We start from the raw sequence: 18,414 nt of genomic DNA, 5'->3' as shown, positions 1-18,414 counted from the left end.
GCTTTCCTTGAAGCACAAAAGCGCCTCGCTGATCATTTCCTAGATGCTAATCAAGGAATATTTAAGGAATATTTCCTTTTGACAGTAACTACTATAAAACCTAGAGCAGCACCTCACTGTCAATAACAGATTAAAACGCACAAATCACAGTACTATTGCAGAGTATAACATGGAGACAAGTAAGAGAGAAAAAACAACAAGATGTGACATGTTGAATTTAATATAATTATAAAAAACAGAAACACAGTTTTGGTTTATAGTTTACAGAATTTTACAGGAAAAAAAAACAAACACTGCGTCATATTCATATAAATGCACCGATCTGACAGACTTGCACAGGTACAAAGCAAAAGAAGTGTTGAGTTCATCTGCATGGAGCCAACATACGGCCAACACTGGACCAATGAGCAAGCTTTACCTCATCCCTGTCCTCTCATCTTAGTATGCATACTGAAGTTTGCATGTTATGGAGTTTTTGGGGTTTTTTTGTTGTTGTTTTTGGCTGTCATATTTTCCTTTTTTAAAAAACGGCATCTTGAAATGTAAAAATGTGCTCGACAGTCCTGCTGCTTTAACCACAAATCATTTCCTGAAACTCGGGAAAGTGTCCCTGTTGCTGAAAATCACACATCTTCATCATATTTGGAGGAAGTGGCTTGCAGCTCTGGTTGGTAAGATGTTTCCCTGGAGGAGAGAGAAGGACATTTGAGAGATTGATGACTCACAAGAGTCTAATCACATCAGCGCAACCAGTGGTTACTTGTATTAGTTTATTAATATTACTTTCTACAGTAATAAATAAAAGAAAGACAGTTAGAACAACCAGTGGTGCCGTCATGCATTGTTTGTTGCTTATCATATAATTACCGTGTCTTCCCCGTGTACAGCAGCTTCTGCTCCTCTCCCTCCACTCGTCAGTCTTCCTTCAGGTTATCAATGAGCTCCTGCGTCTGCTGGGCCAGCCTCCTCTTCTCAGCCTGCTGCTTCTTCAGGGCCGCCTCTGCTTTCTTACTCTGGTAGATCTTCACCCCAGCAAACCCCAGACACAGCAGCAGCGTCTTCAGGGCTAAGATGTAGAAAAGCAAGGGGACGTTGTCCAAAGCCTGAGCATAGATAAGGGTACATATTTAACAGAAATATGTATATAAATATATATGCAGAAATACTGTTTGTTAGAGAGTTTCTTTATAGTATTTCTGTTTTTTTCTGTTAGATTTAAGAGGTTTGCTGCAAAAGAAATGTCTGGAACAGTCTGGGACCCCAGAGGAGATTTTCCTCCTCCTCTCTTCTACCTCAGCTGCTTATGCAGGAGGTGGCAGTTATAAAAAGGACAAACAGCTGCACACCATGTGCTTTATGAGCTTGTAGCTGCACCGGGTCACACACACTTGTCATTACCGAAACAGCATTCAGAATCTTTGCATTTTAAAAATTTTCTTTACATAATAATTTAAATTAAGCATCCTATAAGAAAATTTCTAATTCCCACAGATCACTCTTGAATTCGGCATAGTTATTATCTAGCAAGTGACCGTGGCTTTAATGTTTCTACTAGTCACCTCTATTAACGCTATTATCAGCTTATTTCTGTGGTTAAAAATAACAACACGTTTAAAAACTGGAGATGCCACTTGCGGTTTAAAACATACAGGAATATACACGCAGAGAGAGAGAGAGAGATGTATATGCTATTTGATATATGACGATAGTAAAAGTTTTGGACGCGGTTGTAACAAATAACGCGAGAGTCTATGGTAACGTTAGCTTTAAGCTAGTGACAGCTGCGGCAAAAAAGGAGCAAAAGAAAACCTAAACGAGCACAAGAGTTATACACTCATAGCCAAGCGTGCATTTGGTCCATTTAAAATGATATATCTACTGATGGTTACCTTCCAGTTAATCATTTTTCGCTCCTGTGATGGTGCAGTCGTTCTCAGTCAGCAGCCAGAGAGCTATTAGTGGTCGCGAGAAGAAGGCGGAGCTTACAGTAACTGGCCAATAGAAATGCGATATCTGCTAGCTGGCACTTATGCTACATTCAAAGTTCATGGAGTAAATCAAATCGAACCAACTCGTAAGACGAGTTGGAATACATCAAATAATGTGGAAACATTAATTTACATCAATCTAATGGTAGAAAACGACCTTAAACATTAAAGGGATTAAATTATTATTATTATTATTTTTAAAACTCGGTTTTTCCTCATTTCCTACTGAAGTGGAATGCATCATTACTAATGGCAGTGCCGATGTACGGGGGAGTGTGACTGACTCGTACCTGCTTGAAGGTTCTAGTAGTCAAGTAAACTAGATATTCATTACATCTTCCATTTCTGTGTGCTCACAGAAGAGAAGTCGGTAACAACATTTGCTCAAAAACAATGTAAAATATGTAATATATCCGGTCTATTAGGTCAATAAGGAAACTCAAAGGCTTTTGATAACTGGTGCTTGCTAATGGATAATTTTGCCAGTTAAGAAATTGGGCCATTCATAGTCTTTGTTGCTGTGTTCTATAGGACAAATTCTTCGTAATGTTATAATGACGTTTTGATAAAGAGTGCGTGTCCGACAATACATAAACTTTAAGCTTGTCATACGTCGGCTTTGTGTCTTGGGTTGTATACCAGTATGCCGGCATTTTGGGCATGCGTAGTCACGGTGGCCGAGAGGTTAAGGCGTTGGACTCGAAATCCAATGGGGTTTCCCCGCACAGGTTCGAATCCTGTTCGTGACGAAATTTAATTTATGTTATCCATCAAAGTGCAAGCTGAAGCCGAGGTGCTAGCTAGCTGAAGTGTTCCTCCCTTACAAATATACAGTGTACGAGCATAATTTCAATATATATAACTGAGTTTTGTTAATTTCATATTCAGTTACACATTACAAATGTAACAGGTAAATACTTTTAGTTTTAAATTGTTAGCTTTGATAACTCATTAGTTTGAGCAAATTAGTTATATTTCTGCTACATAAATGGGTGATAATTACTTAGTATAATTCTTTTTTTTAATCTGTCTTTATCTGTCTTTTTCCCCCTTTCCCACTAAAGTTGAATGTAACATTACTAATGTATTTGTAAGGTAATTGTTTTTTTGTTGTTTTTTTTTTCTTTTTTATATTATATGTGTTTATTGTGGGGTGGCACTTCTATTTGTACTCAAAGGAGCTTGCAAAGAAAAGCTTCTGGACTTCTTTAAGTTGCTTGAAGACGTTTCACCTCTCATCCGAGAAGCTTCTTCAGTTCTAAGGTCAAATGGTGGGGAGTCCCAGATATAAACCTAGTGGGAGTAACCCCCCACAGAGGGACAAAAGGACCCCCTGATGATCCTCTAATCGCCTGAGCCAAGGTGTGAAACTGGGTGTGGGTCCCAATCAGACAGGGTTTCGGGTGAGCTCATTGTGAAACCTGGCCCCACCTTATCATGCGAATTCCTGAGATCAGATGGCCCAGGATGTGAGTGGGCGTTAAGGCGTCTGGGGAGGGAACTCAAAACTGGATTATAGATGGCAGAGAGTTGGTGTCGTAAACCACCGCCTCTGTTCAAAGATGGTCGCTCACAGTGGACATAAATGGCTTCTTTCACTCCTCTTTCAAACCATCTGTCCTCTCTGTCCAAAATGTGAACATTGGCATCCTCGAAAGAGTGTCCTTTATCCTTAAGATGCAGATGGACTGCTGAGTCTTGTCCTGTGGAGGTGGCTCTTCTGTGTTGTACCATGCGCTTGTGAAGTGGCTGTTTGGTCTCTCCAATGTAGAGGTCTGGGCATTCCTCGCTGCACTGTACAGCATACACCACATTGTTAAGTCTGTGTTTTGGCGTTTTGTCTTTCGGGTGAACCAGTTTTTGTCTGAGCGTGTTGCTGGGTCTGAAATGCACCGGGATGTCGTGCTTGGAGAAAACTCTCCTGAGTTTCTCTGATACACCGGCTACATAGGGGATGACAATGTTGTTGCGTCTGTCTTTCTTATCCTCCCTCGCTGGTGTCTGGTCTTCTTTTCTGTGCCTCTTTGCTGACTTTAAGAACGCCCATTTAGGATAGCCGCACGTTTTGAGTGCTTCTTTTTCCCTTCAGGCTAGAACTGGGTTACTTAGATTAACCAGTGTAAATATAGGACAAGGTTACAGTGTACCTTATGATTCAAACCTCAAGCACAGTCAGTGGCTGCTGTGCTTTATGTAACTGTCACGTTTCTTGAAGCTGCAGCATGAAGGACAACATTAAGCACTTATTAGTTTCAGATCGATTTTATTACAGTTGTCATGATCACAGGTGTAATAGTTACACAGGTTGTAAAAAATTAATATATGACAACTGAAGTGTGAAATGTAAACACTACAAAAAAAATGCACTTTGCCTCTAACTGAAGGATGAGCATTTAAAGTATACAGTATAACTGGTGGCCTCATAAATAAGCTTGTCATTGAAGGACAATATGATGCATACAGGATGCACTGGCTCACATCCTGTGTGCAGACAGTAAATTATGCATGGATATAAGAAAAACGTGCACTTTTTCAGTAGAAACCAATCTGTATACTGATTTAAACAAGGTTGCACATTTTGGGATTAACAAATAACCCACGCAGGCTCATAGTCAAGTAGAACTTCATAAATAAGGAGGAGTATATACTGGTTTTCAATAAGGATTATAGCATATATTTAAAATTATAATGGGAGGTCTGTCTGTGTTTGTTTCAGATGGAGTTGGCTCAACTGTGCTACTTAAAAAGCTGCCAATTATATTTTCACCCCAGCTTTTCTCTCTTATTAGAAGGACCTGGATTGACTGTATCCAGGTAAACGTACTGCACCTTCATGCTACACTATAGATTATTCGTTTTTAATGAATTAAAAACAATCGATTTATGATTTAGGAGAGAAAAAAAGAATCAGCAAAAACATACCAAACATGAAACTCCAACCAAAGCTTCTTTATAACGTGCTGATCTTGAAATAAATAGCTGATTAATAAATATATTAGCTGTCAGTTTGCTAAGTGGGACTTGTCCTACATGACAGTGCAGCTCAGTTCTGCCTGGCTCTTATATAACACTAATATCTCATTTAATGAGCCTCATGTACAGTAATAACTTGATGACACAGGGATGGACGTGTGGGGTTGGAATGTATTTACACAGTGAAATTCATTTGAAGCCACCAAGTAGACTTAAGTTCCTCCTGATCTTTTTTATACTGAAGATTTTTTAATAATGGGTTAGCCATGCAACGCATCTTAAGCTACGCGATTTACAGTCTCACATGCTCTCAGCTCATAAAGTCATCAGCACCCAAGTTAAGGTGCAGCTGTATGTTAGTGTGTAAATGCTGATGTTTTGGCTCATCGTCTTCACTTTGGCTTTGCACAATCAAAGTCACGCATCCTTCTCAGTTAACAGTGTGACAATCCATTGCTTTACATGCTGCATCCATCTGTTCAGACTTCCGCTGGTCCATCCGTCTGTCTGCCCATCTCGATCGATCCTAACACATGTAACGGCTGCTATGAGAAAACCAAAACCAACAGTGGCTCGAAATACCTCCGTGCCACAGAGCTGCACCAGAAACAAACCAATGAGCCTTCGTGGCCGCTCAGCCAACCAGGCCTTAGTTTCTAAGTAGAAACTAGAGATCGTAGGTCAATCAGAGAGTAGCACGTCCTCGCTTTTGCTTTGTTCATGGGGTTAATTAATCTGATATAAAGCGCCAGCCTCAGACACAAACTGAGACTTTTCCATCCTTCGTGGCTTTGATCCAAGTCGTTGCAGCTTTAATGAGCAGGGAAAGCTCAATGAGACGACGGCTTCTGCAATCCCGACCTAAATAGTAGCGTCTTTGTTTTTTCCTTGATAGTAAATCGATGATGCTTCTGTTTGTGTTATAATCAAATCCAAGAACAGAAATAAAACGCTCTCGAGTATTTTTATCTTGGCCCGCGTCCGTGAGGCCCGGGCAGCCATCTCCACATTCGGCCCTGTGAGGAGTAAATCTTCGCTTCCTTTTTCTTTCCTCACATCTGCGTCTCTAGGTGATGCATCCTTAATCTCAATCCTGGCCGGCTGTCTTCATCCGTCCTCGTTTTTCTTTTGTTTCAGTGGTATTTTGGCTGGCGTCATGGAGAACCAAAGAAACGGCCTGACAGCCGGTTCTCTCCTCCTCTTGTTCAGCAGTGCTCATGCTGGCTCCAGTCAAAAATCACTTAAAACTAGAGGTAGGCTGTTGTTGTACACATATCATCCTCTGTTCACCCTCTTTCAATGATTTCTTGGTAACTTGCTTCCTAGTAACTACAGAAGTTCTCCCAGGAAACAGTTAACTGCAAAGAAAATCAGTCCCTGCAGCGTCTGAGCACATTTTTTTTGAGGAGGAGCGTCACAGCATCATGGCACATCCACCCTTAGCTCGTGATAATCATTATTAGGAAAATTGTGAGGGTGTACATGCTCAGTAGCGCGCCCTGTGGTTCGTTCTGGACATGGTGAGGGGCAGGGAGACTGAGGAAAGAGAGGACACCTCCCAGTAAAGAGAGCGAGACAGGAAGAGCTGGTAGAGGATGACCATGGAGATGGACTGGCAGAGGATCACCCCCATGGTCACCACCTGCAGAGGAGGAAGACAGGTGGGAGGCAGCGTGTAAACTTGGTGGCCAATGGAGGACAAAAGGTAAGAACTGAACATTTAAACTCAGTGAACATGAAAGAATCATCCTCAATAGCAAAAACTGTTGTTGTCTTTGTGCGGGAGTTCAAACCTTTTCCTTCTGATGCTCGTTGAAGATCACAGACATGAGGACGAGGATGGGATGACAGAGGAACCACAGGAAGCATCCCTGCACAGAACAAGACCACATGACCGCCCGAGAACCTGCAGGCGTCTGTTATGTCAGTTTTATTGAGAAATCGTTTTTACCTTGGCGAAGCTGAGGTAGAAGTCTCTCTTTAGGGTGCTCCTCTCGGTGGAGATGATCTGGTAGAGGATGGAGGCCAGCAGGAGGGCCAGGCCCACTCTCAGAGCCATGAGGAGGAGACCGGCCACACTCTGCTGGGCGTGATAGCTGTGGTGCTCACTCTCCAACTCTGAATACTGCTCCCACAGCAGCAGCACCGCCTGAAAATACAGTCTGGTTCTTAACAGTCATCTTATGGCAAATACCCCAAATGAACTCCCACCTCATTCTGAAAACATCACGTTTACCTGATCGGGATTCTATGTGCTGGATCAAATTTTCCTTAAAAATTAAACACTTGAAGTCATCTCAAGTTCTGCATACCTGTGTAATAACTCCACCAACAGCTACAGCCGTGGAGGCCGGAGACTGTTCCCACTGCAGAGGTCGGGACTGAGGCTTCCTGCCTCGGCTCAGGGTCCAGCCCATACACAGACTCAACAACATGTACAGCATGGACACCTGGGACACCATATCCCAGACTGCATTGGAGCCAAAAGAGAGGTTAACATGATCAGAGAGGTTCATTTTTTCTCTTATTGACTCTTTATAATGTTGCAGGTAACATACACTCAGCCAGGCTGCCCATCAGTGGAAGACCGATTCCATCTCTGGAATACCTGCAGACAACAGGAGGCACAAACAGAAACACTGTTGTCTTAATTCACATAGTTTTTTATTAACAACTCTGTACTAAATAAATACAAATATTCCGAAAGACTTAAAATACATTTTAGGTCATAAAACATTACTGATATGTAACAGTGAGCCATCAAGAGTAGCATGAGCTTTAGAACATTATAAATATTGCGCTGCCTTTCTCTGGCTCTGCTGAATCTACCTGGCCAGGTGGATATAGTTGCAGAGCGCAGAGCAGCCCTGTAAAGCCAGCGCTGTAGTCAGTACTTTGAGGACAGTGTGCATGGGTCCTCCTTTCCTCAGAGCCTGGTACAGAGGCTGGATGTAGATGCAGCAGGCGATGAAGTAGGCCAGCAGCAGGAGGAAGTAAAAACTGTGGAGGCCTAAGAGAGCGAGAGGGGAAAAATCATCAGCAATCCATCAGGATCAAACATAAAGTCCTGTCCTAATGTATTAATCATGTCTGACATAGCACCTGAAGAGCCCTTACAACTTTTTATTAGTTTTACTAGATTTGGGACTTTATGCCGACAGTCATACTCTCACTGCAGAGGAAGCTAACGAGCATGAAATGCATCACCAGCTTGAGCTTAGTGATGCACTGACATTATCTGCTGTAGTCTGACAGCGGAGGGCGTATTCGGGGTGTCTGACCTGCCTCCTCTGCACTGAAATGCTCCAGAGGGTTTCCAGCCGAGTCGGCATTAAACAGCAGGACAGTGAAATCAAGATCAGCGTGGCCGGCAATCAATACATTTTCCTAAGGAGAGAACGGAAATCTTAGTGATAAGCAGAATCCATATAGTTATGACTATCATTATTACTCGATCATGCAGTACTGTTGAAGGCATTACTATCTAGTATAACAGCATTACTACCAATATTTCAACCTACTTTTCCAGAACCAGTTTTAAATATTTAACTGTGCATTCACACTGTCAGTGTTGTGTTTTGTGTTAGAATGAGCTCACTGACAATAAATGTTTATTGTGACAGATTTATGACTGTGTGTGTATTTGACTGTATATATGCGTACATGACTGTGCATGCACTGACCCGTAGGTGTGATGCAAACCAAAACATTTGCGACCCTACATCAGTTTCTGCAGGAGTAGGACTGTATTTCACTGTATACTGCAATATAGAGTGCATGTGTCTTTGCACAGAGTCTCCTTTAGAGGTGTCCTCTTATTTGTTCATATTTGTGACAACAGCATCGCTGCTGCAGGTTTGCCTGACTGAAGCCCTAGTTGCATTATTACATTAATATTATATATAATTGTGTTACCTGACATGTATATCTGTCAGCATACAGGATCTGCCAGGCTGTGGGCAAAGACTGCCGAGGGATCGTCTGGTTGTGCTCTTCTTGACTGAGTGTAACTGTGGGTGGGTAGGGGTGGGGGAAGAGAGATGAGGTGACAGTGTGGAGGAAGGAAAGTGGAGACATAAATCAATATGATTCATGGCAGGAGAATCCAGAATTGTATCAGCGATTGCTGGTTTCTTACTGGTCACGTCGGCTTTGGCGAGCCTCTCGGAGCAGCTGAGGTTGTCCAGCTCCGAGTCCATATCCTGATACAGCAGCAGTCTGGACTCTCTCTCTTTAGCCAGCGTTGAGCTGTCCACCCGGCACACCAGCAGACCGTTGCCGGCTAAACGAAGACAAGGCACCATGGTTGCAGCAGCTTCTCAGATGTAACATTTAACACTCAGATAGCATATTCGTGAAATTTTACAGACCAAACGGCTAACTAGTAATTCAATAATGTACTCAACCGATTAGACTTTAATATATAAAACATTCATTTTCAAATATATAAGCTGGAGAACAAAGAGATTGTAGCTTTCAGTGGCCTTTGGATCTCTGAGGGCCAATGATGGGTCCCTAGTTTGCCAGCATGGTTTCTCCCCATAGGCCCTTGTGCTTCACACAGGGTTAATCTCCTGAAACAAGTGAGATTAGCTGGCATCTGGTAGCTTCAGACCTTTTTAAAGCAAAAAGTCTTGCAGAAAACACCCCCCACTATGCCATGTGACATGTGCAGCCAGCCTCTGTCCACACTGAGGGTGCAATCAGCTCATTTATGGGTCGGAAAGAAGTTGGATTCCTATAAGACCTGTAAAAAATACCTAAAAGTGTCCTGAAGCAAGTTTCCGGAATACTTGTTGGAGGTCAGCCCGAATAAAAATGCTATAAAACAAAATACAGAGGCTTAAGACAAACAGTAATTTGACATTAAGCAGCAAAGGTAAAGATAAAGCGCCGGCTGAATGCTGCCAGAACTGCTAATAATCAGTGCACACGTTATCAGATACTCGCATGACACGTTAGTTACACCCATTGTTGAGCGGCTCAGTGAGAGCTGTTAGCGAATAAAAAAAGGAAAGCAAACACGGGCACTAAACTGAGCCGTCAGCTCGTTATTACCCCACGTTAATCATTAAGGTGGCGTGAAAAGAAGCTAAGCCCGCTGTCAGAGCTGGAATGACACGCCAGCAGCAAGCACATCAGCACCGTCAACGTTACCTTGGTACATGAATTTAGTGATGAACTGGCCCTTCTGCTGTCTCGCCGCTTCGCTCTTAAAAAGTCCCGTAACAGTTTTCCCGGAAGCCTCCGAAGTGAGCAGCAAAACAGCCGCAAGTGTGGCTAATAAGTACGACATTTTCCCGCTTGTGCAGTTTAGCGTTATCGACAAATATAGGATGCCTCATCGATTCAATGAGCCACGAAGCCAGAAGTGAACCAGCTGCGTCAAGACCCCCAAAAGTTCGCCAAGCTGTGACCGGAAGTTGGATGTTCTTGCCCTCAAATAAAAGCTAAGCTTGGAAATAATGGATAATAAACGCGCGCGGAATGACACAAAACACATTCACATGAAGACACACCTGAAATAATATTATATTTAAGTTTGGTACAAAACTAAACGCAACACACACAAGTGTTGTAGGTTAAAATACTCGATATGACCTTTATTTTGGAAAGCACCACCGGATGATATGTGTTTATTTAAGAGGACTTGACTGGTTTTCGCTTGCCGACAGGTCTACGTTGACAGTTTGATTGATTCGGGATTCACGCAATCACATCGCGCTAACTTCACTGCGTCATGTAGGACAACCAATCAGAGAGTAGAAACTAGTACACACACTATTAATGACCCGCCCGCTTTCAACGTGTCAACACTGCCGTGAAGCAGCCGGTGACTGTCGCACAATCCGGCTACTGTTATGGAAGGAAATAAAGCTCTGCTGTTTCCGTTAGGATAGCTAGCTTCCAGGCTTGATGTCGGAAAATATGTTTTTATTATACCTATAGGAGTTCATGTTGTGAGGTAACAGCTGCTGGAAGACCGGGAAATGGACTTCAACAGGACTGTTCTGGTGACTGGAGGCTCTGGATTCATGTGCGTTCGTATTTCATATCAGTGTACACTTAAGCTGAAATAACATTACGAACTTAGCATTTAGGTTGATAAACAGACCTGACCGTGGTTCCTCTTTTAGTTATCAAGACTAGGACCTGTAAGGAAAACCTTTGCACAGGTGAAACAGAGGTAAACAATAAAGGAACATCTGTTAGCAATAGCAGTTATTTACTAAGAAATAAGCACAATCTTATTAGTGAAAAAGTATTTATTGTAAAAAACAAACGAACTAACATTACTCTGGCTTATCTTATAAATCATCCCGGTGTCTCTACAGGCTGAGTAACTGTTCACAAGTCTTGGAGTAGTAGTTTCAGTCCTGGGGTATATTTCAAAATATTATGGCAGACTGAGAATTGAGCCCACAAACACATGGAGCCGAATGCTCAGATGAGTGTTAAAGTGTAGTTAGCACTCAGTTAGAACACTTGTAAATTACTTGTTTTGCCTGTAATCTGTCAAGAAAGAACTTCCTGTGACAACACAGAAGCTGGAACCAGTTTTTGGCAAAGTGATCTCCATATATCCTTTATTTATCCTGGCAAAGTCTTATTAGCATTAAAAATGTCTTTTTCGAAACAGATGTGACCAAGTGGGCAGCAGAAATTGCAGCAAATTTAAAATCAGAGTTCTTTCGAGATATTGGAAGTGACTGTAATGGACTGGATTATTTATAATGTAGGTACAATAACAGGTGATTTCTTTGTGTTAAATATAACCCCTTAGCAAATCCTGGTTAATACAGCCTCTTTACCAATATAAGCAAAGATATTAGACATAAAAAACACATAGAGACAGGTTTATTAATGGCAAATGGAGGAACAAGCAAAGTTTTCCCTTTTATTATAAGAAAAATGTCAAATTTGGGAATGCTCAGTTCACAAATCAGGTTTCATTTCATTATTATGGTTTTATCTCACTAACAAATGAAGGAATCTCTGTTTGTGGGATGTGATTTCTGTAGTGTTTACATATAGGCAATGCAAAGTGGTCAGCTCATGTCGTCTTCTTGACATAAATGGCACAGATGTGTGGGCTGATGGAGTCTCTGCCCAGATAAAGGCCAGTGGGGCGTAAATGAACTGTCTCAAATTTCTCTGCTCCTACAGCGGCTCCCATCTGGTGTGCTCGCTGGTCCACAGACACCCGGAATGGAGAATTATCAACCTGGATAATGTAAGTCTTAATTTTCTTTCCCCCCCTCACTCCGTTTCCAAATATAACACTGTGGGTTTGTTGTCTTTGTGACGTGCAAAGCTGCAGCTAGTGTCTGCTGTGTGCACTGTGGCACGTCTCACTGTCTGATCTCTTCCAGTTGGATTACTGCTGCAGCCCCAGGAGTCTGAAGAGCGTTGAAAACAGAACGAACTACATCTTTATCAGGGTGAGCGCTGATAAATAAACACATCAGGTCAAGAATAACCAGACTGACACCAGATGTCTATGTAATTTAATGCTACTTTTGTATAATTACATGTATTATTATGCTTAAAATAAGGTGTAATTTGAAGGATTTATCATCAGTTGAGCTTTAACTGTGCCGGGTGCACAGTTACTCATTTGGACTCTTTTCTTCAACAGGGGGATGTGTGTAACCCGCGGCTGCTGAACCACATCTTCAGTTCCAAAAACATCGACGTCATCTTTCACCTGGCTGCCAAAACTCACGTCGGTGAGCAGCAGCTTGTTCGGGCAGTTCTTATGAACAGGAGCTTTTGCAGTTTCAGCTCTCGTGTTAAAGTTCTTTTCCTCTCTCCTTCCTCTCTGTGCTGTCAGAGGCTTCCTTTGAATCCCCGTCCACTTTCCAGCAGGTCAACGTTGAAGGGACCAGAGTTCTGCTGGGAGCGGCCCATCAGGCCCGACACCAGCCACAGCGCTTCATCTACATCAGCACCGATGAGGTGTACGGAGCCAGTCTGCATGAGGCCAGTGGATAGATTGGGGTTGTTGGTTCGTGCTTTTGTTTATGGATCAGGCAGTGACGCTGATGTTTGTCCCCTACAGGTGTTTGATGAGAGCAGCCCAGTGAGGCCCTCCAATCCGTACGCTGCTACTAAAGCTGCTGCAGAGTATCTGGTCAGATCATACTGGGACCAGTACAAGGTAAACCCATACAGATGGGCCAGTAGCTTCCAAACCAAATAAATGACTTTAGATATTAGTTTTTGATTTTTCAGTTTTGGCTTGGATGTTAGTTACTCAGTTTAACAATCACAGTAGTGAAAACAGCGTTATTATTGTGACCATATGACATGAACTTTGGAGCTCGTTGCCTTTGAAATAGTTGCTTGGCCACTGATTGTAGTCAGATGCCATCTTTAAAGATACTTTAGTGCATTTAGATGGCAGGAAGATCGGGTCAGCCTGCTATCAGTCTACAACTGAGCCCGGTCGGATTGGCATTTGATTGCAATCAGTGATCAGGAAGCAGTTAACTTTCGCTGTCTATATACTGTACATAGAAATTCACATTAAGTCCTTATGTTCAGAGTCCAGCCAGAGACTTGTCGATTTGATGAGAAATCATTCCATAAATAGTGATGTCGTTGCTGCAGGAAAGCGATGTAACTGCAAAATGATGTGGGCGCTCCACAACCTTCCAGTTTTACAGGAATATGACTAGAATGCAACCAGCTGGCAACTATAAGTCAAGTCCCCTGTTGTTGCAGACTAGTTGCGCTTGTACTCTTGTAAGAAAGAGAACGGGCAACTCTCATCAAAATAATCTACATGGATACATGGCACTAGAGGCCAGAGGTTAATGTGATTTGAGGTGAACTGTCCCTTTAATTTTAAAACCTGAATGACTTTTTTAATTTTTGTCATTTGAATACTGCTCTGTTACCAGTTTCCCATCATCATTACCAGGAGCAACAACATCTACGGGCCCAGGCAGTACACGGAGAAGGTCCAGTATCATGACTAAGCACACCCATTTTACATTTAGTGGCTAATTTTGCAGAAATATGCTCCATTTGTACAGTTTAAGATTTGAGGCTGTATATAAGATATCTGCACAGCTGTATGTAGAACTATTTTCATGTATGTAAAGCAACATCAGGTCTCACTGATGTCATCTGTGCAAGATTAATCTACAGCAGGGGTGGGCAACTCCAGGCCTCGAGGGCCGGTGTCCCTGCAGGTTTTAGATGTGTCCTTGAACCAACACAGCTGATTTAAATGGCTAAATTAGCTCCTCAACATGTCCTGAAGTTCTCCAGAGGCCTGGTAACGAACTAATCATGTGATTCAGGTGTGTTGACCCAAGGTGAGATCTAAAACCTGCAGGACACCGGCCCTTGGGGCCTGGAGTTGCCCACCCCTGATCTACAGTGATACATATTTTAAAGATTTGTTTTAAGGTTATTGTAATTACTCTCACTGCCACAAGGGGGAGACAAAAGTTCACCCTGCAGGTTTAAAAATGCTGCAATCAGCTGTGTGTTTAGTTGACTACAACTGAATGCACAGACAGAAAATGCAAAATCAGACTTTCACTTTCAGTTCCTTCCAAAGATTTAACTGGTTTTAAAGAGTTAAACATATCTTCTTCTTTGCCACCAAGCTTTTAATATAAATTGTCATCTTGATCTTTCAGGTCATTCCAAGGTTCCTCACCCTCTTACAGATGGACAAGAAATGGTGGGTTTGTTTTAACGAGCGCTGTCGTTCCGGTCTGTGTTTCACAGTAACAGAAGTGCTTATCCAATTAAACCCGTTTCTGTGCGTTTGCTCTGCGGCAGCACTATCCAGGGAACCCTTCCAAAATCCCGCCACTTCCTGTTTGTCAGTGATGCCATAAACGCCTTCCTGTTGCTTCTGGAGAAAGGGATTGTGGGAGAAATCTACAATGTGGGGACAAGCTGTGAGATTCCCATCATGCAGCTGGCGAGGGAACTTGTTAGGATGGTGGGTTTAGGAACTGTTTATTCAAACATTTAGCAGGAGCTTTTAGGAAGTAAGCGAATTAAATGAATACTAAAAGGTGTGTGTGTGTGTTCGTTCTGTTTAGGTCAAGAAAGTGCCAGAATCTGAAGTAAATGATTGGCTTGAGTTTGTGCCTGACAGGTAAGTAGAGAAAGAGCTGGCAAAAGCAGGGGAGAATTCCAGGAAGTAGCCAAAGCCTTCCACTTTGTCTTTAGACTCAAAATCTCCGTCTTTTGACATCTTGACCTTAAAAGCACACTCTTGTCCACTTTTAACCTTTGACCTCTGCTCTCCAGGCCGCGGGTCGACCTGCGTTACCCCATCAAGTGTGAGAAGCTGCAGCAGCTGGGCTGGAGAGCTGAGGTGTCCTGGACTGAAGGCATCAGACAGACAGGTACAGACACACACACACACACACACTCTCCCTTCCCGTATGGTGTGTTAGTGATTCATGCGTTTCTTGTTTTTACAGTGAAATGGTACCGAGACAACCCAGACTTCTGGTCAGACATCAGCGAAGACCAACCACCAATCAGGCGCGAGTTTGAAAATGCTAGCACCACAGTGGTCCCGATCAGCTCTGAATCTTGACTGACAGGAAGAGACTTAATTTTTTTTCCATACAAGTAATTTCACGTGATATTTATGTAGCACAGAGGCCATCATGGCTGGTTTAAAGCTCAATGAACAAAACACTGAATCCTTCAGTTAGCATCAGTCTTACTCTGCAGAACATTTCATTCTCAGCCGTCTCGGAGTTAAGACAGTCTGAGCAACAGGACCTGAAGTGCCAGATAACTAAGGTGAGAGCCTTCAAAGCAGACGTACAGCTGGAAATTAATGCACTTTATTAACTTCATAGTAATTACAATCTTAGCTGATATTAACAGTGTCTTGTCCTGCTCATTGTGATTTTTTAAATTATATGTTTGCACACTGTGGGCTGAGGGACATTAATCTCTGATTGGTTCAACATTTTCATTTAGTGTTGGCAGGATCCTGGAGTCGTGCAGACAAACAGGTTAAAGTGTCAGCGCAGTAAGAAAAACTGAGGGGAAGAGCAACGCCTCACCTTTGATTGCGTTTGGCCGAGTATGCAGTGCAGGCACAAGTTTAATTAAGACTCCTCTTTCCTGTTGGCTTTCATCAACAGAAAATAATCAGGATTGTAAGAATAGATTTTTAAGTTGGGCTTTGTTAACTTTAGCCTTCTTTTACCAAATGGCCTGAAATAGCAATGATCTCTGTTATTGTAGGTAGCACAGACTCAGTGCCTTATTTCCAGTGTACATGGATTATGAACCCAAGAGGCTCATTTTGAGACCAGAAGAAACTGATTTGACCTTCCTCAGCCTTTTATCTCATGTGTTTCCTTTAAGATTGTTAATGCAAATACTCTGGTCGCCGTTTGGCCCAGACTGGAACGACACATTACATAATGGAACAGGTTTCAGAGAACAAGGGTTATGCAGGTAATTCCTAGATAACCCTCTAATGAACGGATGTCTGCCATTGTACATCGTGGGCCAAATACTGTGATCAGAAGACAACTGGATCAGAGGAACTCCACACTTAATGCCTCATATGTTAATAAAATAAGTTTTTCTACATGACAAAGATCTGTCAGCACAATTCTTTGGGCTTAAACTGTAAGAAATGTGAATAATTGGTAGCTCAGTTTTATAATTTTAGTACATTCTGGACAAAGTTTTTGTTCACTTAATTTTTTTTTCTTTACTGTTGACTTAAAAAAAACACTTAAGTTTTTTTTTTAAATATTTCATTACTTTGGTGTATCATGAATGGCCACAGGGGAAGATCTTTGGAGTCTTTGCTGAACTGGCTCCAAGGCCTCATGTTTGACACCCCATTGTATGTTAGTCACCAGTATTTTGCACTTAGTCACTTCAATTGCTTGCATCAAAGTTGAGAAAGGTTTCTAAGCAGTTTTACTTTTGCCAGATCTCGACTTTTTACGGTCTCTCGTCACAGCATCACTGCGAATCACTTCCTGTGTGGACGCAGCTTTATTCAGAGTTACAGAGGCTGCTGTTCTGTTCTACATAAAGCTAATAAAACTGACTCCAACTTTAAGAAACGTGGCTGTCAGGTCATTTTAAATCTGCTTATTGAAGAAAGTGAATGAAGCAAACAGCTTCGAGTCATCCTCTGCTACCAGTCAGCAAGGCTCTGTACCAAGGTAGAAATATGTAGGTGCAACTTCAGATTTCAAATTAGTTGTTTATGATTTTTAATGATCTGTGTTTTAAGGACAAGGGAATCAATCATTCCTGTCAGATGCATTTTATGCACACCGTTTTTTATAATTTGATGCTGTAGAATGTATTTATTTTCAAATAAACACTTTTTAATAACTTCACAGTTTGTGTTTTTCCATGTCTGTAAAGTCACACACGTACACACACAAAAGCCAAAACCACTGATTACATCTGCAAATCCAAACCTTTATTTGTGGTAAAATCAGAATATTTGCACAGTTTTGTTTTCTTCGTGCAGTGCTCTTCGTGCACATCTGCTAAACTAATACATAAGCAAATACTAACTACCAGGCTGGTGCAGCTGCCCGTCCACACTATGGGGTCTGGCCATTCAGTAATGACGACAGCACTGGGCTTCATTTCAGTTCGCTCGCTAAGAGAACAGCAATCGTTCCTAAATGCACCTCAGCATCTGAATTTCAGATCACTTTAACAAACTGAACTTGAAATAAAGCCACAAAGTGTTTTGTTTTTGTGTGTCTTTCACGACACCCTGACAAAAAATACAATTACTTTGTTGCAAAATGTAGTTTGTGCATACAAAAGGCTGTAAAGTAATGGTTCACCTACGTCTGATATGCGTCAGTGATTGCTGAGGCTACAGTCTTTGGACAAATCAATCAGTCCCTGTGTAACTACAGTGGGTCTGTGCTTAGAGGACCACCAGTACAAATGCCTGTTATATTACTCTGTCTCTCCTGCAGGTCAGATAAATACTGATCAGCTGCAAGAAGGGGAAAAAAATAAATAAATCCCCATTTCTGATTGGCCAGAAACACCCCTGTGACAGCTCTAACAACGCCTGAAAAGATGCAAACCACAACAACGGAGCAATAGAACCACAGTTAAGTCTGTGTTATGAAGACTTTAAAGATCGCCACTTGTTTTTGCCAGACATTCACAACAAGGGTATTAACGAGAAGGAAAAGTGTAAAGATTCAACAAAGAAAAGGAAAAATAAAACGACTTGGAGAAAATCTGGACACTTTTTTTTGTACTGCATGTTTTTGTCGTTTTTTACAAAATGGTCTTTGATCGTTAACTTGTTATTTTTTAATCCAAACCTTGGCATTTACGGTGGTATTTTCTCAATTTGTTTGCCGATTAAAAATGGCTGTTTATGGTTGATTATTATTGGCAATGAAGCCTGTCGCATAAACAGGTTTGCGGATGTGATACTGAGTCCAAT

General features: G+C 42.0%; 3 protein-coding genes and 1 non-coding gene across 4 annotated transcripts; 2 read left to right on the top strand and 2 right to left on the bottom strand.

Moving 5' to 3' along the window:
• Window positions 1–202: 202 nt before the first annotated feature.
• LOC120719980 (small integral membrane protein 11A-like) lies at window positions 203–1,988 on the bottom strand. The gene is made up of 3 exons (XM_040009579.1): window positions 1,890–1,988; window positions 868–1,103; window positions 203–684 (listed from the first exon to the last, which is right to left on the bottom strand). Exons 1-2 carry the CDS (start codon window positions 1,902–1,904, stop codon window positions 915–917), a joined length of 204 nt encoding a protein of 67 aa, XP_039865513.1. The 5' UTR covers window positions 1,905–1,988; the 3' UTR covers window positions 203–684; window positions 868–914.
• A 667-nt stretch (window positions 1,989–2,655) lies between these two features.
• On the top strand, window positions 2,656–2,737 carry trnas-cga. The gene has a single exon. It is a non-coding gene; the product is annotated as a tRNA-Ser (tRNA).
• A 1,497-nt stretch (window positions 2,738–4,234) lies between these two features.
• On the bottom strand, window positions 4,235–10,380 carry gpr180 (G protein-coupled receptor 180). The gene is made up of 10 exons (XM_040006392.1): window positions 10,119–10,380; window positions 9,100–9,243; window positions 8,877–8,971; window positions 8,243–8,348; window positions 7,791–7,971; window positions 7,520–7,569; window positions 7,274–7,431; window positions 6,913–7,110; window positions 6,755–6,832; window positions 4,235–6,603 (listed from the first exon to the last, which is right to left on the bottom strand). Exons 1-10 carry the CDS (start codon window positions 10,255–10,257, stop codon window positions 6,448–6,450), a joined length of 1,305 nt encoding a protein of 434 aa, XP_039862326.1. The 5' UTR covers window positions 10,258–10,380; the 3' UTR covers window positions 4,235–6,447.
• A 381-nt stretch (window positions 10,381–10,761) lies between these two features.
• LOC120718116 (dTDP-D-glucose 4,6-dehydratase-like) lies at window positions 10,762–17,328 on the top strand. Its single transcript, XM_040006491.1, has 12 exons — window positions 10,762–10,998; window positions 12,129–12,195; window positions 12,335–12,403; window positions 12,601–12,691; window positions 12,796–12,944; window positions 13,024–13,122; window positions 13,868–13,927; window positions 14,618–14,661; window positions 14,763–14,928; window positions 15,032–15,087; window positions 15,243–15,340; window positions 15,419–17,328. The coding sequence occupies exons 1-12, from the start codon at window positions 10,952–10,954 to the stop codon at window positions 15,535–15,537; spliced, it is 1,065 nt and encodes a 354-aa protein (XP_039862425.1). The 5' UTR covers window positions 10,762–10,951; the 3' UTR covers window positions 15,538–17,328.
• The last annotated feature ends 1,086 nt before the right edge of the window (window positions 17,329–18,414 follow it).

The sequence above is a fragment of the Simochromis diagramma genome, unplaced genomic scaffold (genome assembly GCF_900408965.1).
Source record: "Simochromis diagramma unplaced genomic scaffold, fSimDia1.1 OVJJ01000381.1, whole genome shotgun sequence".
NCBI classification, from domain to species: domain Eukaryota; kingdom Metazoa; phylum Chordata; class Actinopteri; order Cichliformes; family Cichlidae; genus Simochromis; species Simochromis diagramma.
Note: the sequence above shows the minus strand (reverse complement) of the source record. Positions and strands in the feature narration are given on the sequence as shown.

Excerpts from the sequence above, each read along its gene's own strand:
- LOC120718116 (XM_040006491.1), top strand. The coding sequence starts at position 10,952 with ATGGACTTCAACAGGACTGTTCTGGTGACTGGAGGCTCTGGATTCAT. Across the intron at positions 14,929-15,031 it reads CGAGGGAACTTGTTAGGATG|GTCAAGAAAGTGCCAGAATC; the intron begins GTGGGTTTAGGA and ends CGTTCTGTTTAG. Across the intron at positions 15,088-15,242 it reads CTTGAGTTTGTGCCTGACAG|GCCGCGGGTCGACCTGCGTT; the intron begins GTAAGTAGAGAA and ends TCTGCTCTCCAG.
- gpr180 (XM_040006392.1), bottom strand. The coding sequence starts at position 10,257 with ATGTCGTACTTATTAGCCACACTTGCGGCTGTTTTGCTGCTCACTTCG. Across the intron at positions 7,570-7,790 it reads AACTATATCCACCTGGCCAG|GTATTCCAGAGATGGAATCG; the intron begins GTAGATTCAGCA and ends TGTTGTCTGCAG. Across the intron at positions 6,604-6,754 it reads ACGAGCATCAGAAGGAAAAG|GTGGTGACCATGGGGGTGAT; the intron begins GTTTGAACTCCC and ends CCTCCTCTGCAG.